Here is a 20,714-nt window from a genome sequence, read left to right as displayed (position 1 = left end):
TTGAAGACACAGCTTTACTACATCACCTGCAGTCCTGGTTGCTTTAACTTTTCCTATATTTTGATGACTATTAGAGTCAAGCTAGCTGGAATATGATTAAGTCAGTCATCCACCCTTTCCTTGTTTACTCTGATACAGTTAATTTTAGGAACCTCAATACCAACAGTTATTAAAAATTGTTTCCAGGTCTACAGAATTTTCAGCAAGGTCTTTAAAACAATCAAGTCACAGCGCTGCTAATTCACATATGTGCATCCCTAGAAGGAATCTTTATTCATTAAGACAGATTTAATTCTCTGCTGGAATTGCATTGATGGCATCACATTCTACACCTTCCCAAATACAGAACAGTATTAACAAATATTTCTACTTTTCTTGCACAATCTACATTTATTATTTCTGTCTAGTAACTGGAACTATTTCTAGCATACTTCAACTGCATAAAACATGCAGTTAATTCTCTAACTTACTTCCTAACTTCTAACTTGCGGTAATTTTCATGTATCCATTGTCCCCTTAATTACTGTTTTTACTTTGAAATTTCTAGATGTGTCCTGAAGCCAGATGGCTGTTAGTGTAGATGTCTTTTTTCTTTAAACCAGAATTTCAGCCTTTGGTATATTTAGTATCTTCTTACAGAGATCACTGTTTTCCATTCACATTTTTTTCCTACAATAACATCAAGTTCTCTGTGATGACAAAAGATGCTCTTTTGAAGCATTAAGTATAATTTCTTTGGGGCTGTTCTCTGTTTGTCTATCCTTTACATAACTGGGTCACACTCGATGGTCCCATGGCAACCACCAACTTCCAGCTGTGTGATACCAAAGTCCACAGTAGCTGTCTCAGCTGAAGAGCTGAAACAAGAACTGACCTGCAATGGGCTGAATTTCCAAGGCACTGAACACCTTCTTGTGATGCCAACAGGATGTTCAGCACTTTGGAATCAACAAAACTAAACAGAGTGCATAAAGGGAAACAAACCTGTAGGTTTGCTGATCAGCCATTTCGGACATCTCCAAAAAAGCATTTAAAAAAAGACGTATATTAATTTCTTCTATTCCTTTGACTGTAAAGGTAAGGTATGTACCAAGTAACCAACTTGGTAAGTCAACCAGACTGGACAACATACACATTCAGGCTCCTCCTCATCAGCCTGATCCTCACTCAGGTTAACTGCTTCTGCATACTTCAGCCATCTGCTGTTTGTTTGAGGAACAAGGCAAAATGAACCAACCTCAGTCCAATCCCAGTGGGACACTGCCACAGAAACTGCACTGCTCCTTGGCAAAGAAAGGCAGTGCAAAGCACGTGCACCTGGAGTGTAGATACAACATCCCTTATGTGGCCAAGATGAAAGCATCTATGCTCTACCTAGATTTGCACTGCAGTCAATTAAACTTTAGTACAGAATCAGTCCTTAGCCTCCAGGAGCAAGTCTTTCACAGGGCAGTAAATCAAAGTATGCAGCAAGAAGACCACAGCATTTGGCTTTGTAATTGCCTGAACAGTAAGAAAAATATTTGGAACCTTTCATTTTCACAACGTCATTAAAATAATATGCTAACTATTCATACACAGCAATCTGTTAGATGTTCTAGAAGCACAGCAGCAGCAGAGTCTGCAGATGGAATTCCGCAGCTCAACATACATGATGGACTTTTCCACATAATCCCACATGGCTGCTGAAGTACATACTTGCATGCATTTAGTTAAAGTAGAAATTCCTTATGATGTTTCACAAGTCTAAATTCAGTAGCTGAAAAGGAAATAACCTGGGTTCTGGCTGTACATCAGCCACTGCAACTTATTTTGCACAACTGAAAATGACTAAGGAAAAACACCTACAGTGGTTCAGTCATTAAAACAGTGTAACAGTCCATTAAAAAGCAAAATGGAGAGCTGTGCCCATACCTTCTCCAACAAATTCCTCCTGAATTATGCAGCAAATATTCAAAACCGACAGGCTGCAGAGACAGTTCAGCCTGAAATGCACAATCCCTGTGCTGGATTCCTCTGTCCCCTCCTCTCAGGTTTGAGGTAAACATAACTATGCAGGTTGCCAAAAGCATCAGATAACAAAACATTCAGCTTTTTTCTACTACCCAGATTTCGCTGAAGTTCCCTGCTACATACTTATATCTAAAAAAAATTTTGTATGGGATGGGAAGAATTGCAGTTTGGGGTGGAAGTCCACAATTTGCTGGGAGGGCTTGTGTTCCTCTAACTTCCTTTATCCTCCTGCCATGAGCTTAGAAAATCTCAGAGTCAATCAGCAGCTTTATCCATTTAAGAAGTGCATTCCATTCATTATAAAAGATTAAATATGTGAACTAGAAGTTTCTACTGTAACTTTCAGTCATCACACAGTTAATGACAGCTTTAAGATGCCATTAACAGCATTTCAAAGGCCTACTGCAAAGGCTGAAGTCAGTTCACATCCTGTCATAATTTCTGCTTAAGGTTAGCAGAGTCTGAAGGACTTACCTGAATATTAAATTCAAATGAAAGTACAGAATGACTTTAAAATACAAGTGCTATTCCTGACAAGTAACACATCTGCATCCACATAAACCCTCGCAAATCCTTAAGAAGAGCCTTCCCATATAACATAATCCACTTTGAGGCTTTGTCTGCGTAAGGCACTTCGGATTACTTAAGACAAAAACCATGCAAATTAAAAAACTGATTGATCAAACTGCTTGAGAACCTCTTCAAATGCTCCTTTCCAGATCAGAGTGATTCTCAATTATTCTGCCTCAAACATGTAGGGCAGTTGAAGCGATTCACTTCAAATTCACACCTTTGGCTCAGTTGAATAATTTCTTAATGGCATGTGAAGACAAGCCCTTAACTTCAGAACCACACACAGAATTTACTTGGGAGTAATTGTCCAAAATATCTCCCCTGGGAGACAGGCCCAGACAACACAACACATAAGGATGCTGGTTCAACACCAAACCATTCTAAAAAGAATGCAAGAAGCCACACACAATCAGAAGAGCTTGAATTCTGGTAAATGAATTTCTGACTCTGTATTTGCCAGGTTTGTTTTAGAAAAGCATTTCCAGCAAGCACCTAGCTTTAGTTTGAAAAGTCTCTTATTCTGACACAATTATCCATGACTCCATCCCTTCCCTCCCCTTTCTCCACAAGCTGCATCCCCCAGCTGCTCTTTCCCAAACCCCAGCCTGTTGCCCCGACAGCTGACACATGGGGCACAATCTAACACAAAACAGCCCCTTGTTGAAAGATTTCAAGCATCACCTGAATACAATGCAAAGCAGCTTGGAACAGAAATTGCAGGTTCAGATCCAGCAGAGAAGTGCCTTGACTTCAGAGGCTCCCTCCCCCACAGCTAGGCTCTCATTGTTTTTTTCCTGGGGATACATTTTCAGATCGGAGCCACAGCCTGCTGCAGATATAGATCAGCTTTGCTCATCCCACCATTCTCAGTCACTGACAAAAAATAGCTCTAGAGGGAGGAGGAAGAGGTTTTCAGCTGTTTTCTTCTCCAGTCCTCTCTAGCCTCCCTTGCAATGAGGGAGAAGCCATTTTCTTATGTTCATGGCCTGGTGTCAGAGTAACTGTTTTGTTACTCTACGGAGCCAGTAAATCTCCAAATGTGCCTGTAAAAGAAATTTAACAGTAGCCACAAGGCAGCACCCTCAGCAACACAATCACCACACTTTTCATGGAAGAGCTGAAAGAAGCTGGCTGGTACATTACTTGTTTCCTTACCAAAGGCAGGGCAGAGAAATGGCTGGAGAGGTCCAGATAGATGCTTCTCCTAGGCACACTGATACTCTACAGGGTTCAAAAAAAACCACAGAAGAGGGACATTTTCCTAGACAGGATCAAAAATAGATGGCTGGAAAATATGTAATATACTATTCTTCAAATTTCTCATAAACAGTAACTTTATTCTTCTTGAAACATTGATTGACATTTGATCCTGTTATGAACAACTCTAAGGCCTCCCCCACAGAGCATCTAAGCTGCATCACATTAAAGCTGTTCCTTTCTCCTTGCCTCTAGCATATTCCTAACATGTAAACAACTCTGCTGTGCACACAAGCAAAGGCACAGCTAGTTAGTGAAAGCTGCAGGACTAAGTAGGCACCATAGGAACCCATCCAATCTTAATAATCCATTAATTTCACAGGGCACTGTATTTATTAACTAGAAGCCAAATGCTATTAATTCAATTGTACATGTGAAAAACTGTCCCATTAGAAAAGCTGAAAGAATTATTACAGACTTATTTTTCATGGTCATGTTTCACAGGCTTTGTTACCCCCATAACCCAAAAAAACATGAAGAGTCAGCCTGAATGATGGAAGAATTGTGACAGAATAGGAGAAAGGCAAGTGTCAGGAAATCCAGCAGGCTTACTGTCTGAGGATTTCAGTTGATGTGACACCACATGATAAGTAACGTTCTTGTGGCCAAGCCTCAAAACCCACAGGGACTATATCCATTTCAGCTTAAGAAAAGAAAAAAAACCCAAACAATCTCACTTCTTACCTATTCAACTGTGAGGTAATTAGCAGGAGACACACAAAATATGTATTTAAGCAATCCTTCTGCATTTAACTTTGGTAACTTTTGTAACAGTGTATCTTAACTCTCGCTTTACAGGCTCTGGACCAAGAGACTCAGGCGAGCTGCCCTGGGGCAAGTTTCAACAGCCAGATTCATCCGCTCTGCCATGGAAGCCTCTTACAGCACCATTGCTCAACCCGCAAATCTCTCTCCTCCGGCAAGTCTGCTATGGTCTGGAGGAAACACAGGCCATCTCTGACCACTATCTCATCCGTCCAGGAGTTCTGCAGTGATCCCACAGGAAAAGCAAATGTAACTGCAACTACTTCTCTTCAGGGACCTATCTGCATTAGAAGGTTTCCAATGGCAAGAATCCAGAGCAAAGCGGCTCTGGAGCTGTGAACTGAATACAGCTGCATTGCCAGGCTCCAAGATCAGGATCTAGAGCAGGCCATGGTGCCTTGGGTGACCATTGCATTTGCACAGTTTTTTGCCTCTTTGGCTGAAACAAAACCTGGTGATTTCTTGCTGTCCTTCTGTCCACACCTACTCTGCAAACTGGCGCAAATCAGTCATGTCCCAACACCCACTAGCTTCCTTGGGCTTATTTCACACATTCAAAAATGTTAAACTATGAATTCCAGACCCTGCTTCCTCCTTCCACAACATAAAGTATCACCCTTCTCACATATCCTTCTCCCCTCCCACTTCTTGTCAAATTTCACTGCCCATACTGACACCAGAGTAAGTTTGTCTACTTCAAGCTGTGATATCATCCACTTCTTCCCAGCACCCTTCAAGAGCAAACTGCTTTCCTGTCCTCCTCTCTCTACAACCCAGCAGGTGAACACCCACTCACTCCTGCACATTTACCAAAGGAGGTTTTACTGGAGTAAAACAAGCACTCAAGGAGGTCTAGTTTTATAAATAAAATTGCATACCCTTCCCTGCAGCCAAAATCTCATCATCTCCATATTTTCCATTTTCAGTCCTTTTGACACAAATTAAATTAAAAAAAAGGCCTTCTCCTTCCATATTTTGTGCCCAGGTAAATTGTGGGTTTATTACAAAGGTCAAACAATCTCGTTTTACAAAACTAACTGAAGTTTAATGCTATCCTTTCAAAGCCTAAAAACCCTACTCACAGCAACTCTTGCACTACACAGTAAATGTTATACAGAATTCATAAAGCAGTGCAACTAAATCTTAACTTTTGACTACAGTAAATTAAGGTTCACAATTAAAGGAGGCCAAAGTGTATCGCTATCCGCAAGGTGGAAAATCTGGACAGATCTCCAGACTCAAGCCTTGAAGAGTGCAAGGCTCAGCAGCTGCAGCACCCTGCATATCTTACAAAATGCAACGTCACAAACTAACACCAGAAGGTTGTAGCTACTTCTCAGTGCCAAATATCTGGCAGCCTTCTCCCTTCTAGAGAAGCCTGATCAGAGGCTATAGCCGAGCCATAGTTCACGATTTAATGATTAAGGGCATGACCATTGCACTGAAAATGTGAAGCGTTTCAGGTTTAAATTATGAATGATAGTGACAGCTCGAGTTAAAATTATTACATGTTTTCATTCACCTTTCAGGCTTATAAATAAATAAAAAAGAAAGTAAAGTTGGAGAGTGGCTTTTTGTACACTGTCAGCTAACAAATGCCTTGATGCATGTTCATCGTGCACTAAACAGTCGAGATTCAGTACCAAAAATGCCCAGGACTGCACATAGCTGTTTTTAATTAACAAAAAAGACAAACTCAGTTTATTACCTCTTCTAGGATCAGAATGGCAAGATCTACCTTGTCTCAAAGATCTGCCCCAGTCAGGAGCACTCGGCCAGTATCAATTTACACCTTAAAGGATTTCAAAAGGCTGCTGAAGCTTCTGTGCCTTTCATGAATTGGTTTTGATTGACCCTGCATCTCTGACCTACTGCTGTTGAAACACCCCTCAAACAGAGAATATTTATGCTAATTTAACTGGATTCAAAGGGCCCATTTGGAGTCATCCCTTCAGGGTCACACTGCAGTCTGCAGCATTCTTCACTTTTACCACTATCCCAGCATAAAGGCAGAAAAGCACCGTGGACCTAGGGCTTCCCATTCGACACCCAGCTCAAAGGCAAACATGCAGAAATACAAGTCCTTGACTGACAAACGCCTATTGAAGAAAAGCAAACAAACCTTTATGCAAGAGCACTGAAACACTGAAAATGAGGAATGGCATTACCCATGAAGCAGCTAGTATACCAGTGCACCTCAAAAAGGTTATGAAGCAAGTATAACCCTAAGACATCAAAATAATGGGAACATTTGGCTCCTTCAAAGTGCTGTAACCTCATCAAAACACTCGAACCTAATTTGACATTTATATCTCTATAAACAATCTGTAAGCAAAAGCAAAGAAAAAACAACATTTGCAGTTCAGGGAAAGACATCAAAACAAACATGTCCATAGTACTCAAATGTTAAACTACATGTGGGAATCTGATGATCTTTTGAATGGCTGAAAGCTAGGACAGAGGAGAGGGCATCTTGTTTTTCAATTAATTATTAATCAATCTTTTCAGCCATCAAATCCCTGCAATGACTCATCCACTTGCTTTACCAAAGTCTAAATTGTTATGGAAAGACTGAAATTCCACCGGAACATTACCCTCCTGAGTGCAATACTTAACCCTGCATATGAAAAAGGATTTTAGTAGATTCATTCCTCTCTCCCACAAAAAGATCAAATTTCCATTAAACCTGGAAAGAAAGATCACACACACGCACAAAAAAGAAGAGAGAAAAGGCAAAACAGTATGTAGAATTTTACATTGAGAGGAACAAGAGAAGTTAAAGTCCCTCTCAGTTATTCATTTCAAAGCCAGTATTCTTCCAGTGACAGTATATGCTGCAAGCAATAAGAGAATTTACATCATCAGAAATTCTCAATAATCATGCCATTAAACAATACAATTCTTTTACGCTCATTCAGATAGTTCCTACCGTCGGCAAAAGAATTTAGTTTTATAGAATCATGGCTTGATAGGAGTTATCTTTTAAGCTTACAAAATTATGAACTTGATCCTACACCCCACATCCATGAAAACCTCTTTTCAAAGTTTAAAAGCTCTACTAAATAAACTAAGCTGCAAGACTGAGCTCAGTGGGTGATACCTATGTACAGAGCTTGCTCTTTTCCTGTGCTAAAATTATATCAGAACATTGCAACACATTTGCATACCTCCCACATGTAACTTTTTGCCAGCAGTAACAAGACGACATCAAGACTCAGAAAACGTACCAGACAGAGATAGGAGAGGATGGAGTTTCCTGCAGGAACACCCAGGCTGAAGTCCAGCAGCTCACAGGGAAGGTGCTGCCTTCGTATCATGCTCCCACTTACCAGTGTCAAATGTGAAACTCCACCCAGGAAACAAAAAGCTTCCTACTGTTTCTCTCCTCTACACAGCCTCCTGGCTACTATCAGAAAAACTGGTATCACTCCACCCTTTTTCCATAAGAATGGAACATTTTTCCCCTTCACATGTTCAGCCTTGGAGCTACCATGGAATAGGAGGAGGAGAAAAAAGAAGCCTCTGCTGGGTCATCTCCCCTGGTCTCTCTTGTATGGTTTTTCTGGAAGTATTTCTAGTGGCAGTCCACAGTGTTGCTGTTGATTTTAATCATGCAGAAGTAACATGAAATTCACATGACTATTGTCAGTTTTCCAGCCACACAAGTTTTGCAAAAACATCAATTAAAACAATCTGATCTTCCAGCTTTTACCTAGCAAAGCTATTAAAAAAAAAAAAAAATCACAGACCTTTTGGACACATTGGTGCACCATTATTTTCAGAAAAGTTTTTTGTTAAAAAATAAAAACACTGACAGCACTGAAGATTTCTGGCACCTTACTTCCTCATAAGATGCCAGTATAAAAAAAAAAATTTAAAAAATTTCATTGAGCCAAGTAAAAGGAAGTAATAGAAAATTACTATCAATCACAGGAAAATACCTGATCTGCCATGAATAAAGTGTTACTAAGGTATGAGAAAGAATTTTAGAGATTTTAGAAGTCAATAACAGAATCCAATGTTATCCACAAGGTGTGCTACACACTAGAAATTCTAATGCTCAAATTGTACGGAGCCATGGTCTTCCCTTTGATTCTTTCCGGTGGCCCATTTTTACCAGTCTTACCCTACCATGACATCCCAATAGCAAAGCTCAGTTAAAATGCAAGTAGAACAAGACAATCTGAAACTCAGGGAAGTCTTAAATATTGTGCAGGAAAATTTGAAAATGAGCCCATACAAGTGAGATAGTGTAACAATAACTAAGAGTAAATACAATAACCCCAAAATCATTAACACACGTTTATTAATTAACATGTTAGCTGCAGGAAAAGTGCCTTTGTAACATAATTTGATGAAGACCCAACTGGAAATAAATGAAACGACCAAAAATTATTTTTGTTAGTATTAAATTAGGCCAAGTACACCCCACATACATGGGGATAAGGTACTACTCTAGGAAGCAGGCTTTTAGACACCAGCACACTTAAGATCTAAATTACCATGGACTATGAAATGGAAAAATGCAGAACCACATGAAAGGAAGGCAAACCCTGCTTACAAAATAGCAGTGAGTCAGCTCCTGAGGACTGGCCTATGACTGCTTTGAAAACAAGAGGCACACTCCTTACGTGCCCTCCAGTTGCACTGAATGAAAACGAGCCCATCCCCTAAATATGCTGTTAATATGGTAGATGACATTGCAGAAAAGATGTCAAGAAACATCAGTAACACCACTTAACCCACTGGAACTTCAGAAAACATTTTCAACCAGTGCTAATCCACACAGCCTTTTAACCCTACACACACCTATTCATGCTTGGTGCATTTAATAAGCACGAAACACTCATTTCCCTGGCCTCAGATCAATCCGTATCAGCTTATCTTGGGGACACCTCCAATTCTATAAGGTCCTTGAGATATTTTCTTACAGAAACTTTTTCTAAAATGCCATGACCCTTTAGCCTGTCAAGTTCCATCATCTGTAATCAGACTATCTAGAAAGCCAAGAATAAAATTCAAGGCTTTGTGACAAGCTGTGAAGCTATTACTATTAATAAGCCATTTAATATCATATGGAACAATAAGTACTATGACTACACCAAGCATTTATTTGGAGAACACAACTATATTTGCTTTCACTCAAAAATCAAAGATAAATTGTGGGCTTTCATAACCCATTTCTCTTAGCAAGTGCCCTTGGCTACAAGCAGCTCTCTCCTCGACCACATTATAGCTCATTTCGTTGTTATTGTTTAGGGACTATCTGGGGGCTTTCTGGTTGTCTGCCCTTTTTTGCTGTTTACAGATGTTATTGGTGACTGGGGCTTTTCATGGTATATTGATTACTTCTGGGAGGAAAAAAAAATATACAGTCAAAGAATTAATGCAGCACACATGCACAGAAAAAAAAAGTCCAGTAACTCAGCTCTATCAGTATTACTTTGTTGACAAGTATTAAGGTGCTGACCATTGAATATCATACCAGCATACTCTGAATGGAAGCACCCTGTCCAACTCCTCTGAAAGAACAGAAACCTTGAAACCAGCTCATTTCAGGGAAAGGATTAAAGGTTGTTTTTTCAAGTGTCCTTCTTGCACACTGAATCCCTCTGCCAGACATTGCAGTTTATCATTGCTAAACACTTACACTGCAGAAGTACCTAGAGGCCTCAAGTAGGTCAGGGTCTCAGCATGCAAAGTACAGAACTGATGCATAATACTTGACAGCCCTTGCCTCATCATATTTTTCTATTTCAAGCATTCATCTTCCCACAGCTATCTGAACAACCCACACAAGCAAAAGAAACTCAATGACACTGCAAAAAAAAAAAAAATCACCCAAGTTCCACCACCAATGTATGTAAGTGCTATCCAACAGAAAAGGAAAACAGATGTAGCTCTGCCCCTCATTAGAGTATTACACATAAGGATCTAGCTAAAAGTCAAAGCAAAGCAGGTTTGGGGCTTTTTAGGTTGGCATAGCTCCAACTATTCTAAGAAAGACAGAAGTGGATATTGAAACAAAATTTGGTAAATATTTATGGATGAGAGCTCCAATTCTCCTTTTCCCATCCCCTATATCCTAGACATACTCTTCTAGTGAAAGTTTCCCAGTTGTTGCCTTCAGACTGAATCCTGATTGAGACAGAGCAGGGGTGCAAAACCAAATGCAAAGAAAATTTACATAAGCTGCAGGGAGTGGAACTACAGCAGGGTTTGCATACCTTGAATTAGCTCCATTAAAGATGAAAAAATATGCAATAAATCTGAAATGAAGCTTAACAAGATAATGGAGTTCTTGGCAACCTGATTATTTTAACAAGTTAACAGCCAGTTATCACAGACTGTTTCAGTCTAAACACACATACCAGGACAGCACAATCCAGAGGAGTAGGCCAATATACTCCTATAAGATTAAGTTGTGCTTTATGCTCCATGCTCTCCCTTCTCATACCTCCCTGCTTCATCACCGCCCACCTCTGTCTTCCCAAATATTCATCCAGATCCTGCAGAGCTTACCTGCAGCTTCCCATCCCATTCCCTCAGCTGAAAGGGAAAAACTGGCATTGCTGTGGACTTGACTGCAAGTCACCACCAATTAGCTGCTGCCCAGGGACTAGGGAGCACAGAGACTTGGGGAAAAAACAGCCATTACTCATTAACCAAAAGGTGGTGTCTTGATTGCCTAGTTCTATCACAGCCCATTCCTTCTTGCATCTAAAGAAAAACCCATCTAACACCCTTATTTCAACAGCCCTCTCCATCTCATCCATGCCACAGGAATGCCTGCTTGCTTCTAACCTTTGGCAGCACTACCAGCATCCCAGCCCAGCATCATGGGAGGCAGCAAGTCACCACAACATACAACCTGCCAGAAAGGCAAAGCATGTGGGGCTGCCACAGCCAACTGCAAACTGAACAGCTGGACCCCAGAGTGCAGCTCTGGTGCCAACAGCAATCTGGCTGGGGGGGTGGGATGGCAGTTGAGCTTTGCCTCTAAAGCCTCAAACCACAATGCTTCCTCCATAGGAAAGAGTGAAACAGAAAAACCCCAAACCTGGGCAGTGCTCTCCTTAACTACCGCAAAACTTCAAAACAGAACATGATGGGATAGGAGGGAAGGGGCTGCACAGGGTTTTCCTTTTTTACAAAATTTCTTCTCATGGAATTTTATTCCCCCCCCAGTGTTTCAAACATCAGTAATGTTAACAATCACTAAATTCCTTACATAATTACTTGAACTGCCCATAAAAATTATTTTGCAGTCTGCCTGAAAAAAACATTTTATTTCAAAAGGTAGCAGAATCGGTTTATAAGCAGAAAAAAAATCACTTTTTTTTTCCTGGCTCCTGCAGAACATAAGAGTTAATGGAATGGAAAAGAGACTTATGCCTTATTGATTAAAACAATTCTAATTATGCACAGAAGACCATTCCATGTTTCCAATAATACACTGACCAAAATGCATGAAATGCACAGTCAGATAAGCACAAAGTTTGGAGTTCATTGCTCAACATTGCTGCAACAAATGCCAGAATTTTATATATCCAATCACTGGAGGCGGTGGAATGTTATTATAACTGCAAGCATATTCTAGGACGTGAAATAATAAATAAAACTAGAGAAATGTATTATTTATTTAAATTTAAAATTTTTCTAAAAGAGGCCCATGAAAAGCTGTGGACAGAGTAACACAATACTACAGCCAAACCACAGCAGCACTAAAATAATTGAGCAACAAAGAACAGTTTGTTCATTTTTTTCCCTTGCAAATCTCTCTCCCCCATCGTTACTGTCTGAGGTGCCAGGCAATAATGTCACCAATATCTTACAGTATGTCCTTTTTACCATCAAGTGCAAATACAGCATTACTAGACAACTTGTTAGGTGTTGGAAAGGCCAACTTTTCCCCAGCCCAATCTCTTGTGTGGTTTCTCAGTTGCTGGAAGTGTTTCACCTCTCTCTGAAAACAAATTAGGTACAGAGAAGGACAGACAGACCTTACTCTTTGATGCTGAACCTCACCATGCTGATTTAGGGCTCCAGTGTTCACAGTCAGCCTCCAAGAGAGCATGCACTCTGTGATGGTGCTCCCTTATCCAAGAGAATATCACCTACCAAAGACAATGGATGAAGCTTGAGGGAGCAATGTGATGAATCTCTTCCCATCTATCCAAAAGACACCTCCTCAGATTCCAGACAATAACTGAGAGCAGGCAGATATTTCAAAACAACATCATATTGTGTCAAAACACACGGCTAAGATTACTGCTGCCTACCGAACTTGATACACATCCAGTAGGAAACAGGTCTATACACATGAAAACAGGCAACAAGGCATTACTCCACTGAAGGTTTAAAGAGAGCACTGTTGCATTTTGACCCTGCTCAGATTTTTCTCTGCAATAGCAAGTTCGCCGACAAACACCCGTGAGTGCCATCTCCTTCCTCCCCCGCGCTGGTGCCGCCGCCCGCGGCCAGGCGGGGTTCAGGCTCGCAGAAGGACAAGCCGGCTGGAAGCAGCTCAGCTCACTGACACATGGCTGGGGGGACTGTCTTTTGCTATCAGTAACGGACAACTCTCCTGTCTAGGCAAAGAAATATGAGAGCAAAAACACTGAAAAGGACATCAAAGTAGGGCTATTTTCCAGTTTCTGCAACTAAGGATAACATTGAAAATTCTACTGGGAGGACAGGAAGAAAGAAAAGATAACCTGACATGAAAATTGTAACACTGGAGCAAGATACACAAAAGTTCTTTTCATTGCAAAGAAGCAGTCAAAATGACATCTATATCTACACCTAAGGAAAATGTTGCTTTTGCCTTGAGGTGGCCTTGGCAATACACTGTTGCAAGCAAAAAGCAGTTTATCATTTTGGAGGAAATTCAAATCAATTTAATTTATTTGTCAGTTAATAAACTTCTAATTTCTGCTTCTGATTTTGAAGACACACAGAGGGGAAACAGCCCTTGCCCTCCACTCCCCTCACCATACCTGCTCCTGGAAGTGGGGCAACAGGGACAGCACTTGGTGCTTCCTCTGCTGGTCACAGTCCCTGGAGAGTCTTCTGGCTCCCTTATGGCACACAGCAGACATTGTGTTGGTTGGGGAGATGGATGGAGCCTGTGAGGGGCAGCCCTGCCCTCCCTCCCTCAGCCCTTGCGAGCCCTTTGCCAATCACGGCCGACAGCAGCATCAGCACAAGTCGATACGTGAGCAGGCAGAGCTGCAGGGAGCCCCTAAACATGGCAGAAGCATGCCTCAGTATTGGATTAGAAGTTATCTGTACGTAAACACCCAGGAAAGTCTACCCTTTGAACACATCTGGAACCTTCACACCCCAGCCCAGGAGCTGGGGGACACTTTAAAACACACGGCTCTTCAGGATATCCACCTTTTGTCTGCCCTTTGGTAGCCACTGTCAAAAATTGATTTTCATAAGTGAGCTACACCAGGTCTCACCCTGTGCCACAAGCTCACACAGCTTAAACACACAAAATACAAAGGACCATCAGCACAAGCCACACCTGGCACTCACTCCATGAACAGATCAGAGCAAGCTGACAGGTTACCTCCTAATATTGAGTTTGGTAACAATATATTTCTGAAATTAACTCATGGAGAGCTGATATACAGCAATTAAATCCATCAGATTTGCCTACCTCTTATATTGCACGGAGGAATTACATGCCAGAATGCCATTAAGGCAGGACACAAAATAACTAAGCAAATCCACCCTTCCTTGGGTCCCTTCATTCCTGCTTCCAGAAGAAGGGTCGGCACTGCTGCTTATTATGTGCATATAGTAAACAAATAGCTTATACAGACAAGTTGTTCTTAAAACAAATCAAAAGCACATCAAGTGAAACATGATCTAAAATAAGTCAGCAATGTTTTAGGATATCACTGTTTCCCCTGGCACTTGAGGATGCTGCAGCTGCAGAAATTCCTCTAAAAAAATTCAAAAGAGCTTAAAGCTTATGCTCCCACAAAAAGAGGTTTTCAGACACAAATATACACACACACACTCCATCACAGTAACCAGATCAGAACACTAGCACAGGAAAGCCCCTAGCCACACTTTAACATTTTGTTCATTTAACTGTATCAGCCAATATTTTTTTCGTGCTTCCCAACTACGCCAGCAAAAACCCTACTGCAGAAGCCCTTCTAGTGGCTGCAAAATTTTTCTGCCTGTGTAATGTTCTTTCACAGGACCTGGTTTAAGCAGCACCAGCTAAAAAATTCCTCTTGTACCCATTGAGGCACCTCTGGAGGAAGTGGTGAGATCAGGTAATGAAAGCATGCAGGTGGGAAGTGTGAAAGCAAAGGAGAGCATTGCATCAATCAAGCTTACATCTGCAGAAGAAGGGAGGGAGCAGTAACTGCCATCACACCACGTTAGTGCCAGCAGAAACTAAACTGCAAAGTCACAACACTTCTACAAGAAGTAACAGCAAGAAAACACTGCAGCAGGTCACATTGACCAACTTTACTTTGATAGAGGTGACATTTTGTTTTCTATTTGGATTTTTGTCTCATGTTTTGTGTAATGTATAATCGTGAGAAACAAATGTTGCCTGAAAACATAAGTGTAAGCCATTCCATTTATGTCAAGTAGATACTAATGCTATTCCCCCCAAGAGATAAAGTGTCAGTTGTGTTAACTATTTCACTACCGATAAGATGCTTAGCACCATTTCTTTGCTAAAACCTACCTCAACTCCAAACCATCTGTAAAAGCCTCTTATAAGCAAAATCATCCATGTATTCTCCATCCAGTAAACAACTTTTCCACTCTTCCTAATGAGCATCCTTATAATACAGACTCATCCTGACTACATGAGAAGTACTCAATACTAAGAATAGAGAAGTAGGGGTTAGAAAACAACAAGAAAATTTAAGACAGATTCAGTACACTTCTAAAGATGTGCTTGTCTGTGTTTCCACTCAAATATAAGTCTTTTTTGTACTCCCTCCCTTTGTTTTTTTAAACCCCAGATCTGCTGCAGGTTATCCAGCCTGCCACATCACATCAACACAGAAACCAGTAAGGCCTGGCTGCAGAATTTAGGTCAGCTTGTCTGTAGAGTACATAAGGTCTTGCACACAGCCATGAATTTCCTAGTAATGCTTCAATAATCCCTCTTCATCCTGCTATGCAGCTATTTCACTAGTAGCTGCTAGCTTTCCTCTAACTCCCCAACAAAGACTCTCCACAGGAGGGATGTTTGCAGGCAAATGAGCCACTATCTCTTCCTTGGGAAGCAGGAAGCTGGTTGTTGAATCAAATAAATGCTGGTTCTTATTTCCCAAGACAAAAAAAAAAAAAAGTGAAGTATTCCCAATGCCTGCTAGAAAAAGACTCCCTTTTTTTAACCACACAAAGAAAGATACAGTCAGATAGAGATGGAAATTACCGCTAGAACATTAGTAATAATTTTCTTAACAGATTATTTAAACAAATCCTCACTGCTTCCACTTGGGCCAGTAAATAAAAAAATAACAAAAATGTGACTAATAAATTCAGACAGTCTAAGCACAGATGCTGGTATTTCTGGAGAGAAAGTATCACTCAAGGTAAAGAAATACGAACTCTTCAAAGAATTCTTCCCTCTAAAAGTGAATTGCATGCCACTGCCAACCCAAGTCCACATAAGCAGTAGCCCAATTCTTAAGGGATTTCTAAGGGTACATAAAAATATGCAAAATATCTTCAGAACATGGTCCTCAGAGCAGAAGTTCCATATAAACTGGAAGATAAAGTTACATAAGAAAAAAACACAAAAACAAACCAAATACAATAAATCAAAACCTTTAACTTCTCTGTCTTCATACAAGATGAGCCAAACTAAATCTTCTTAAGTATGACAATATGAAAGATATGAATGCAAGAATAAATACCAATTTCCATGGACAGTTATGGAAATCTCAACAAATAAAAACACTGTTAGCAAGCTGAGAGTCAGTTTTGTCTAAAACCCATCAGAGCTGATATCTCTCTGTGCTCCATGGTTCCCACATAACATTGTGCTCCTCAAAAGCTGGCGCTTAAGTCTCCCTACTAGAAGAAAGAATAAAGCTGAGGAAAAAAACTCTTCCCCCTCAATTGCTCTTCAACATTCAAACATTTTTTAAGAGCATTCCTAGTCCATTCATTCCAACTCACATGAAGCCTAAAAACAGGTGTTTGCAAACACGTACTGAGGTGTACTGCACATTAGATGTGTAAATCAAATACGCCAGAAAACATTTCTTTATGTTTACCTCAGATCTGTTACAGAACTCGGACGTATAATATGCACCCATGCTAGGCCCACAGATGATATGGTTGTCCTTACTGGGCCACTATTGCATCACATGTTAGCAAGACCTTTAAGGAACTATTTTTATAACTAATGATCATCCATAACTTCGGCTTGGCATCAGACAACTTTTGCCATTACTAGCTCAGTACCTGATCAGGCTGTGCTTCTCTACCTTCCTCCTCTGGCTTCAGCTGGGCTGAGTGCTGGCTCCTGAAGGCTCCAGTGACAGGAATACTAAGCCAGGCTCTGAAGGTCACTCTCTCATTTTGACAAGCGCCAGAGACTCTTCCTGTATAAAAACAAACTGCTGTTAGTAAAACTGGCCAAATAAAGTGTTTATGGTAGCAGGGTGTCAGAAGAATGCCACTCTGCAACACAGAAGCGAATGTTAGTCATACTTCTGCTGACAGCACTTCATCTCTGGGGAAGACTTAACACATCCTTATTTTAATAATTTCAGAACTACTTTAAATGAGTTGTCCTGTTCTTGAAGAGCATAGATCCCAAACCAGCAATTTGTCATTTCCCACATATTTTCTTAAACATATCGGCTTATCCTAACTTAACCAAAAACACTGCTATTTCTACATCATCACTTTCCTATATCACCACAAAAGCCAGACCCGAACCCAACAATGTGGTAGCTGCACCCTGTATGTGCTACACACAACCACTTCGATCACACTTGAAGTGCTGCATTACAGCAGCATGTCAGGCAAGCAGACCATCTTGAGTCAATGAGCTGCTTGGAAAAACCTCAGGAAAACACCTCTATCCTCCAGGACGAACAAAACAGAAAAGGAATGGAATTCTGCCCCTCCCTCTTCAGCCCAAAACTTCCACCAGCCAAGACCCAGCACGGCTGCCTCCACCTCCAGACATCCAGAGGCTCCAGAGCTCTGCAGAGCCCACAGATGGAAAGCGACAACTCAGCAAAACAAACAGCCAGCCTCCAGCAGGTAATTCATGAATATTTATTTTAGTTTGTTGCTTATTAAGTACACCTTGTTATAAATCAAGTATTTTACAGTAATTGCCTCCAATCAACAAACACAGGGAAAGCTGCTATGTAAACCAAATCTGCTCCATATCCAAAACAAGTCCCCTAGCAACAGGCAGGATGCTACAGGACTCTCGGTGCACAGCCGGCTGCCTTGCTGCCCTTCTTGTGTCTCTCCTGCCCTGGCTGCACCCCAAGGCCTTCCGAGCACCGCCAATCACAGCACGCTGTGCCAGGGTGCAAACACAAGCACAGCAGGTGCTCACTGCAAGGCTAGCAAGCCCCAGGTACACAGTACAGGTACGGAGGCAGCCCCCAGTGTGGAGGATGCTCCACAGCCAAGGCTCAAAGGCAGGGACGACCAGCTGCATCCCCTGCTTCAGCCCCCAGCCCAGCAGCAGCCTCAGCAGAGCGTGGGTCTGCGCCCAGCACCAAGTGCAGTGCACTCACCCACCCGAGCTGCTCCCTAATCACTGCAGCAAATAACGAACACCAACCTCCTCCACACACATCTCACTCTTAAATTTTTTCTGAAGCTTTTTCAGGGCTGGCACCCATTGGCACTTAGAAGCGCACAGGAACAAACCCCGTGTCAGGCTTTCCACTGAGAGCATTTTAAAGGTCAGCAGGAACCTGCTGTTCCAGGTTTCTTCTTAGCAGTGGAGACCCAGGATGGGGAAGATACTGTCAAATCCTCAAATAAAATATGCCTCTTATAGAATTTTCTTCTTCAAAAGGGTCGGGGTGGTCAAGTGGTCTCAGGAGAAGTAAATACCTTTATGCAGCATTCATGACCAAAACTGGAGTTTTCAGAGACCGTTGGTTTTTAAATACTTGGAGGAAAACAGCTGTGACTAGGTAATTTCCAGTCTATTGCAAGTCGGCTTCAGAACAGACCTCTGGATGTTACTTGAGGTCTAACAGAAAATGCTCTCATAGCCACAGGGCCATTCACCTTGCCTGTTCCTACAGCTTTTTTTTTCCCAAGGTCAGAGACCTACCTAGTAAGGGCCTAAACAAAGCTGACCACACCTTCCAGTCCCTCCTCAGCAGCCACCCCCCAAAGGCAACAAAACAGTTTCTGAAAACAAGTCAAAGGCATTCCCACTTCCAAAGTAGGAGGGCTGTGTTTTTTGACAATGTATCAGCATTAAGAAAAGGTGTCAGGAGAGGCTAAACAGCACCACCATCACACTTGGTAAGGCATGGACGAACAGGAGAGCTTGTCTTCAAGAGGAGTCACAATCTGAAAGACTGCTGAGGTCCAACACCACCACCCTCCCCCTCCTAGAGTAGGCTGAGCACATGGGATGGATCACACCTGGTGGAGATGGACGGAAATAAATGACAAAACACTTATAAAATTTTGGTCTAAAACAAAACAAACCAAAAACCAAACCAAAAACCAGCCTAAAGCAGAAATTCTTACATAAATCATAGCCAAGACCAGTGAGGGAGTCTCCCCCGGAATTCTTGCCACAAAAATTCTCATGGATTTTGTTCCCAATCCCATTTGACATATTCTCACTTTATGCTACTTCTTTCACCTCCCTCTCCCTCAATTTACTAAAACAAAGCAATACCTTTCTTACAGGAACCTCTGCTCTGATACAAGAATACACACAAAAACACACTGGTCTAGTCAGTATGTGGAACAGTGGGTATGAAGGAGATAAAAGAGAAGTGGTACATGTGCTCCTTATTTAAACCTAGTACCCTTTGGCACTCGTTCCCTTCAATACTTTTCTTTCAGGGCCCTACAGTATAGGGAAAGACTTAAACCCCATTCACACTGGGGTGTTGGCATCAGCCAGTGCCAGTTTTATCTGAATCACGGCCAGGCACTTGGCACTTCAGGCATGACACGTGCAACCTCCAAATGCCACGTCCTATATACTGTAGCCTACATGAGGCTGCCTTCATTTGCACAGTCACTTGATCAAACATCTTTTCCACTAAGGAAAACAATACTTCTGATGCATTTAACAGGGATTGCATTTAACAGAGAAACAATCATTGCTAACAGAGTGAAAAAAACAAACCATGCACTTAGAGCAAATTATTATGAATTCTGTAAAGAAAGAAGAAGGGAAATCACAGCATTTTGGAGAAGTAGAGATTTGGGGGGAAAAAACAAAAACAACCTCAGCTAATTAAATAAGTGAAGCAGTTCCAGTCATTAGAGGTTTAATTTCAGCACAACTGAGTATTCTACATGTATCTCCAAATACCTAGACAACAGCAGACATTTGACAATCACTTCAGTTAAAACACCATCTTCCTCCTTTGCTACTCCATAAGAAAAACAACAAACCACCACACAGGAAAAGTGTCATGCCATCAAGAGAGAAGAAAAACCCCAGCACAGAAATCTACTGTAGAAGTATTGTCAAAAGTAACCTAACCAGAAAAATGTCAGATTTTGTTGCTATCTCTGAGTGAAGTTTTGCAGTCAGCTGAAGCTGATCTGTGGCCACCCTGGTACTTAACATTCCCACTCTCTCCCCTGGTGTGTGCCTGCGAGAGGTGTCTTGCCCAAAGCTGAACTTCCACTTTCAACAGTACCACAAGCTCAAATTTGCTCCAGCTGGTCTTGAAACTACAGTCCCTTTGTAAAGCACCTTAGGCATTGCTCCTACTCCAGAGGAGCCTACAGGATCTGCCAAGTTCATTGCCCACTCTACGGCCTCACTGCAGCTTTTCACATGACACCCAACACCCCCTCTATTTCAGGAGCTCCCCGTAATTCTTTCCTTCTCTTTGTAGCCACCTCCTCTTCAGGAGCTGCGTGCA

At 41.5% G+C, this 20,714-nt stretch overlaps 1 protein-coding gene across 7 annotated transcripts in view; it reads right to left on the bottom strand.

Moving 5' to 3' along the window:
* Positions 1-20,714, bottom strand: part of LRRC8D (leucine rich repeat containing 8 family member D) — a 59,236-nt gene that overhangs the window by 23,621 nt on the left and 14,901 nt on the right. For 3 of the 7 annotated variants that reach the window (XM_017805563.1, XM_017805561.1, XM_017805562.1), the window contains exon 2: positions 17,071-17,210. Coding sequence is in view for 1 of the 7 variants with exons in the window: in XM_017805560.1 (XP_017661049.1) it covers positions 11,131-11,149 (19 nt within the window). In the remaining 6 variants the exon portion in view is untranslated. Of the gene's footprint in view, positions 1-4,527; positions 4,830-7,835; positions 7,959-11,130; positions 11,153-17,070; positions 17,211-20,714 lie in introns of those variants that run through there. The other 4 variants (XM_017805566.1, XM_017805560.1, XM_017805564.1 and 1 more) reach the window with 4 other exon arrangements.

Source organism: Lepidothrix coronata, unplaced genomic scaffold (genome assembly GCF_001604755.1).
Source record: "Lepidothrix coronata isolate B3197 unplaced genomic scaffold, Lepidothrix_coronata-1.0 Scaffold12, whole genome shotgun sequence".
In the NCBI taxonomy this organism is placed as follows: domain Eukaryota; kingdom Metazoa; phylum Chordata; class Aves; order Passeriformes; family Pipridae; genus Lepidothrix; species Lepidothrix coronata.
Note: the sequence above shows the minus strand (reverse complement) of the source record. Positions and strands in the feature narration are given on the sequence as shown.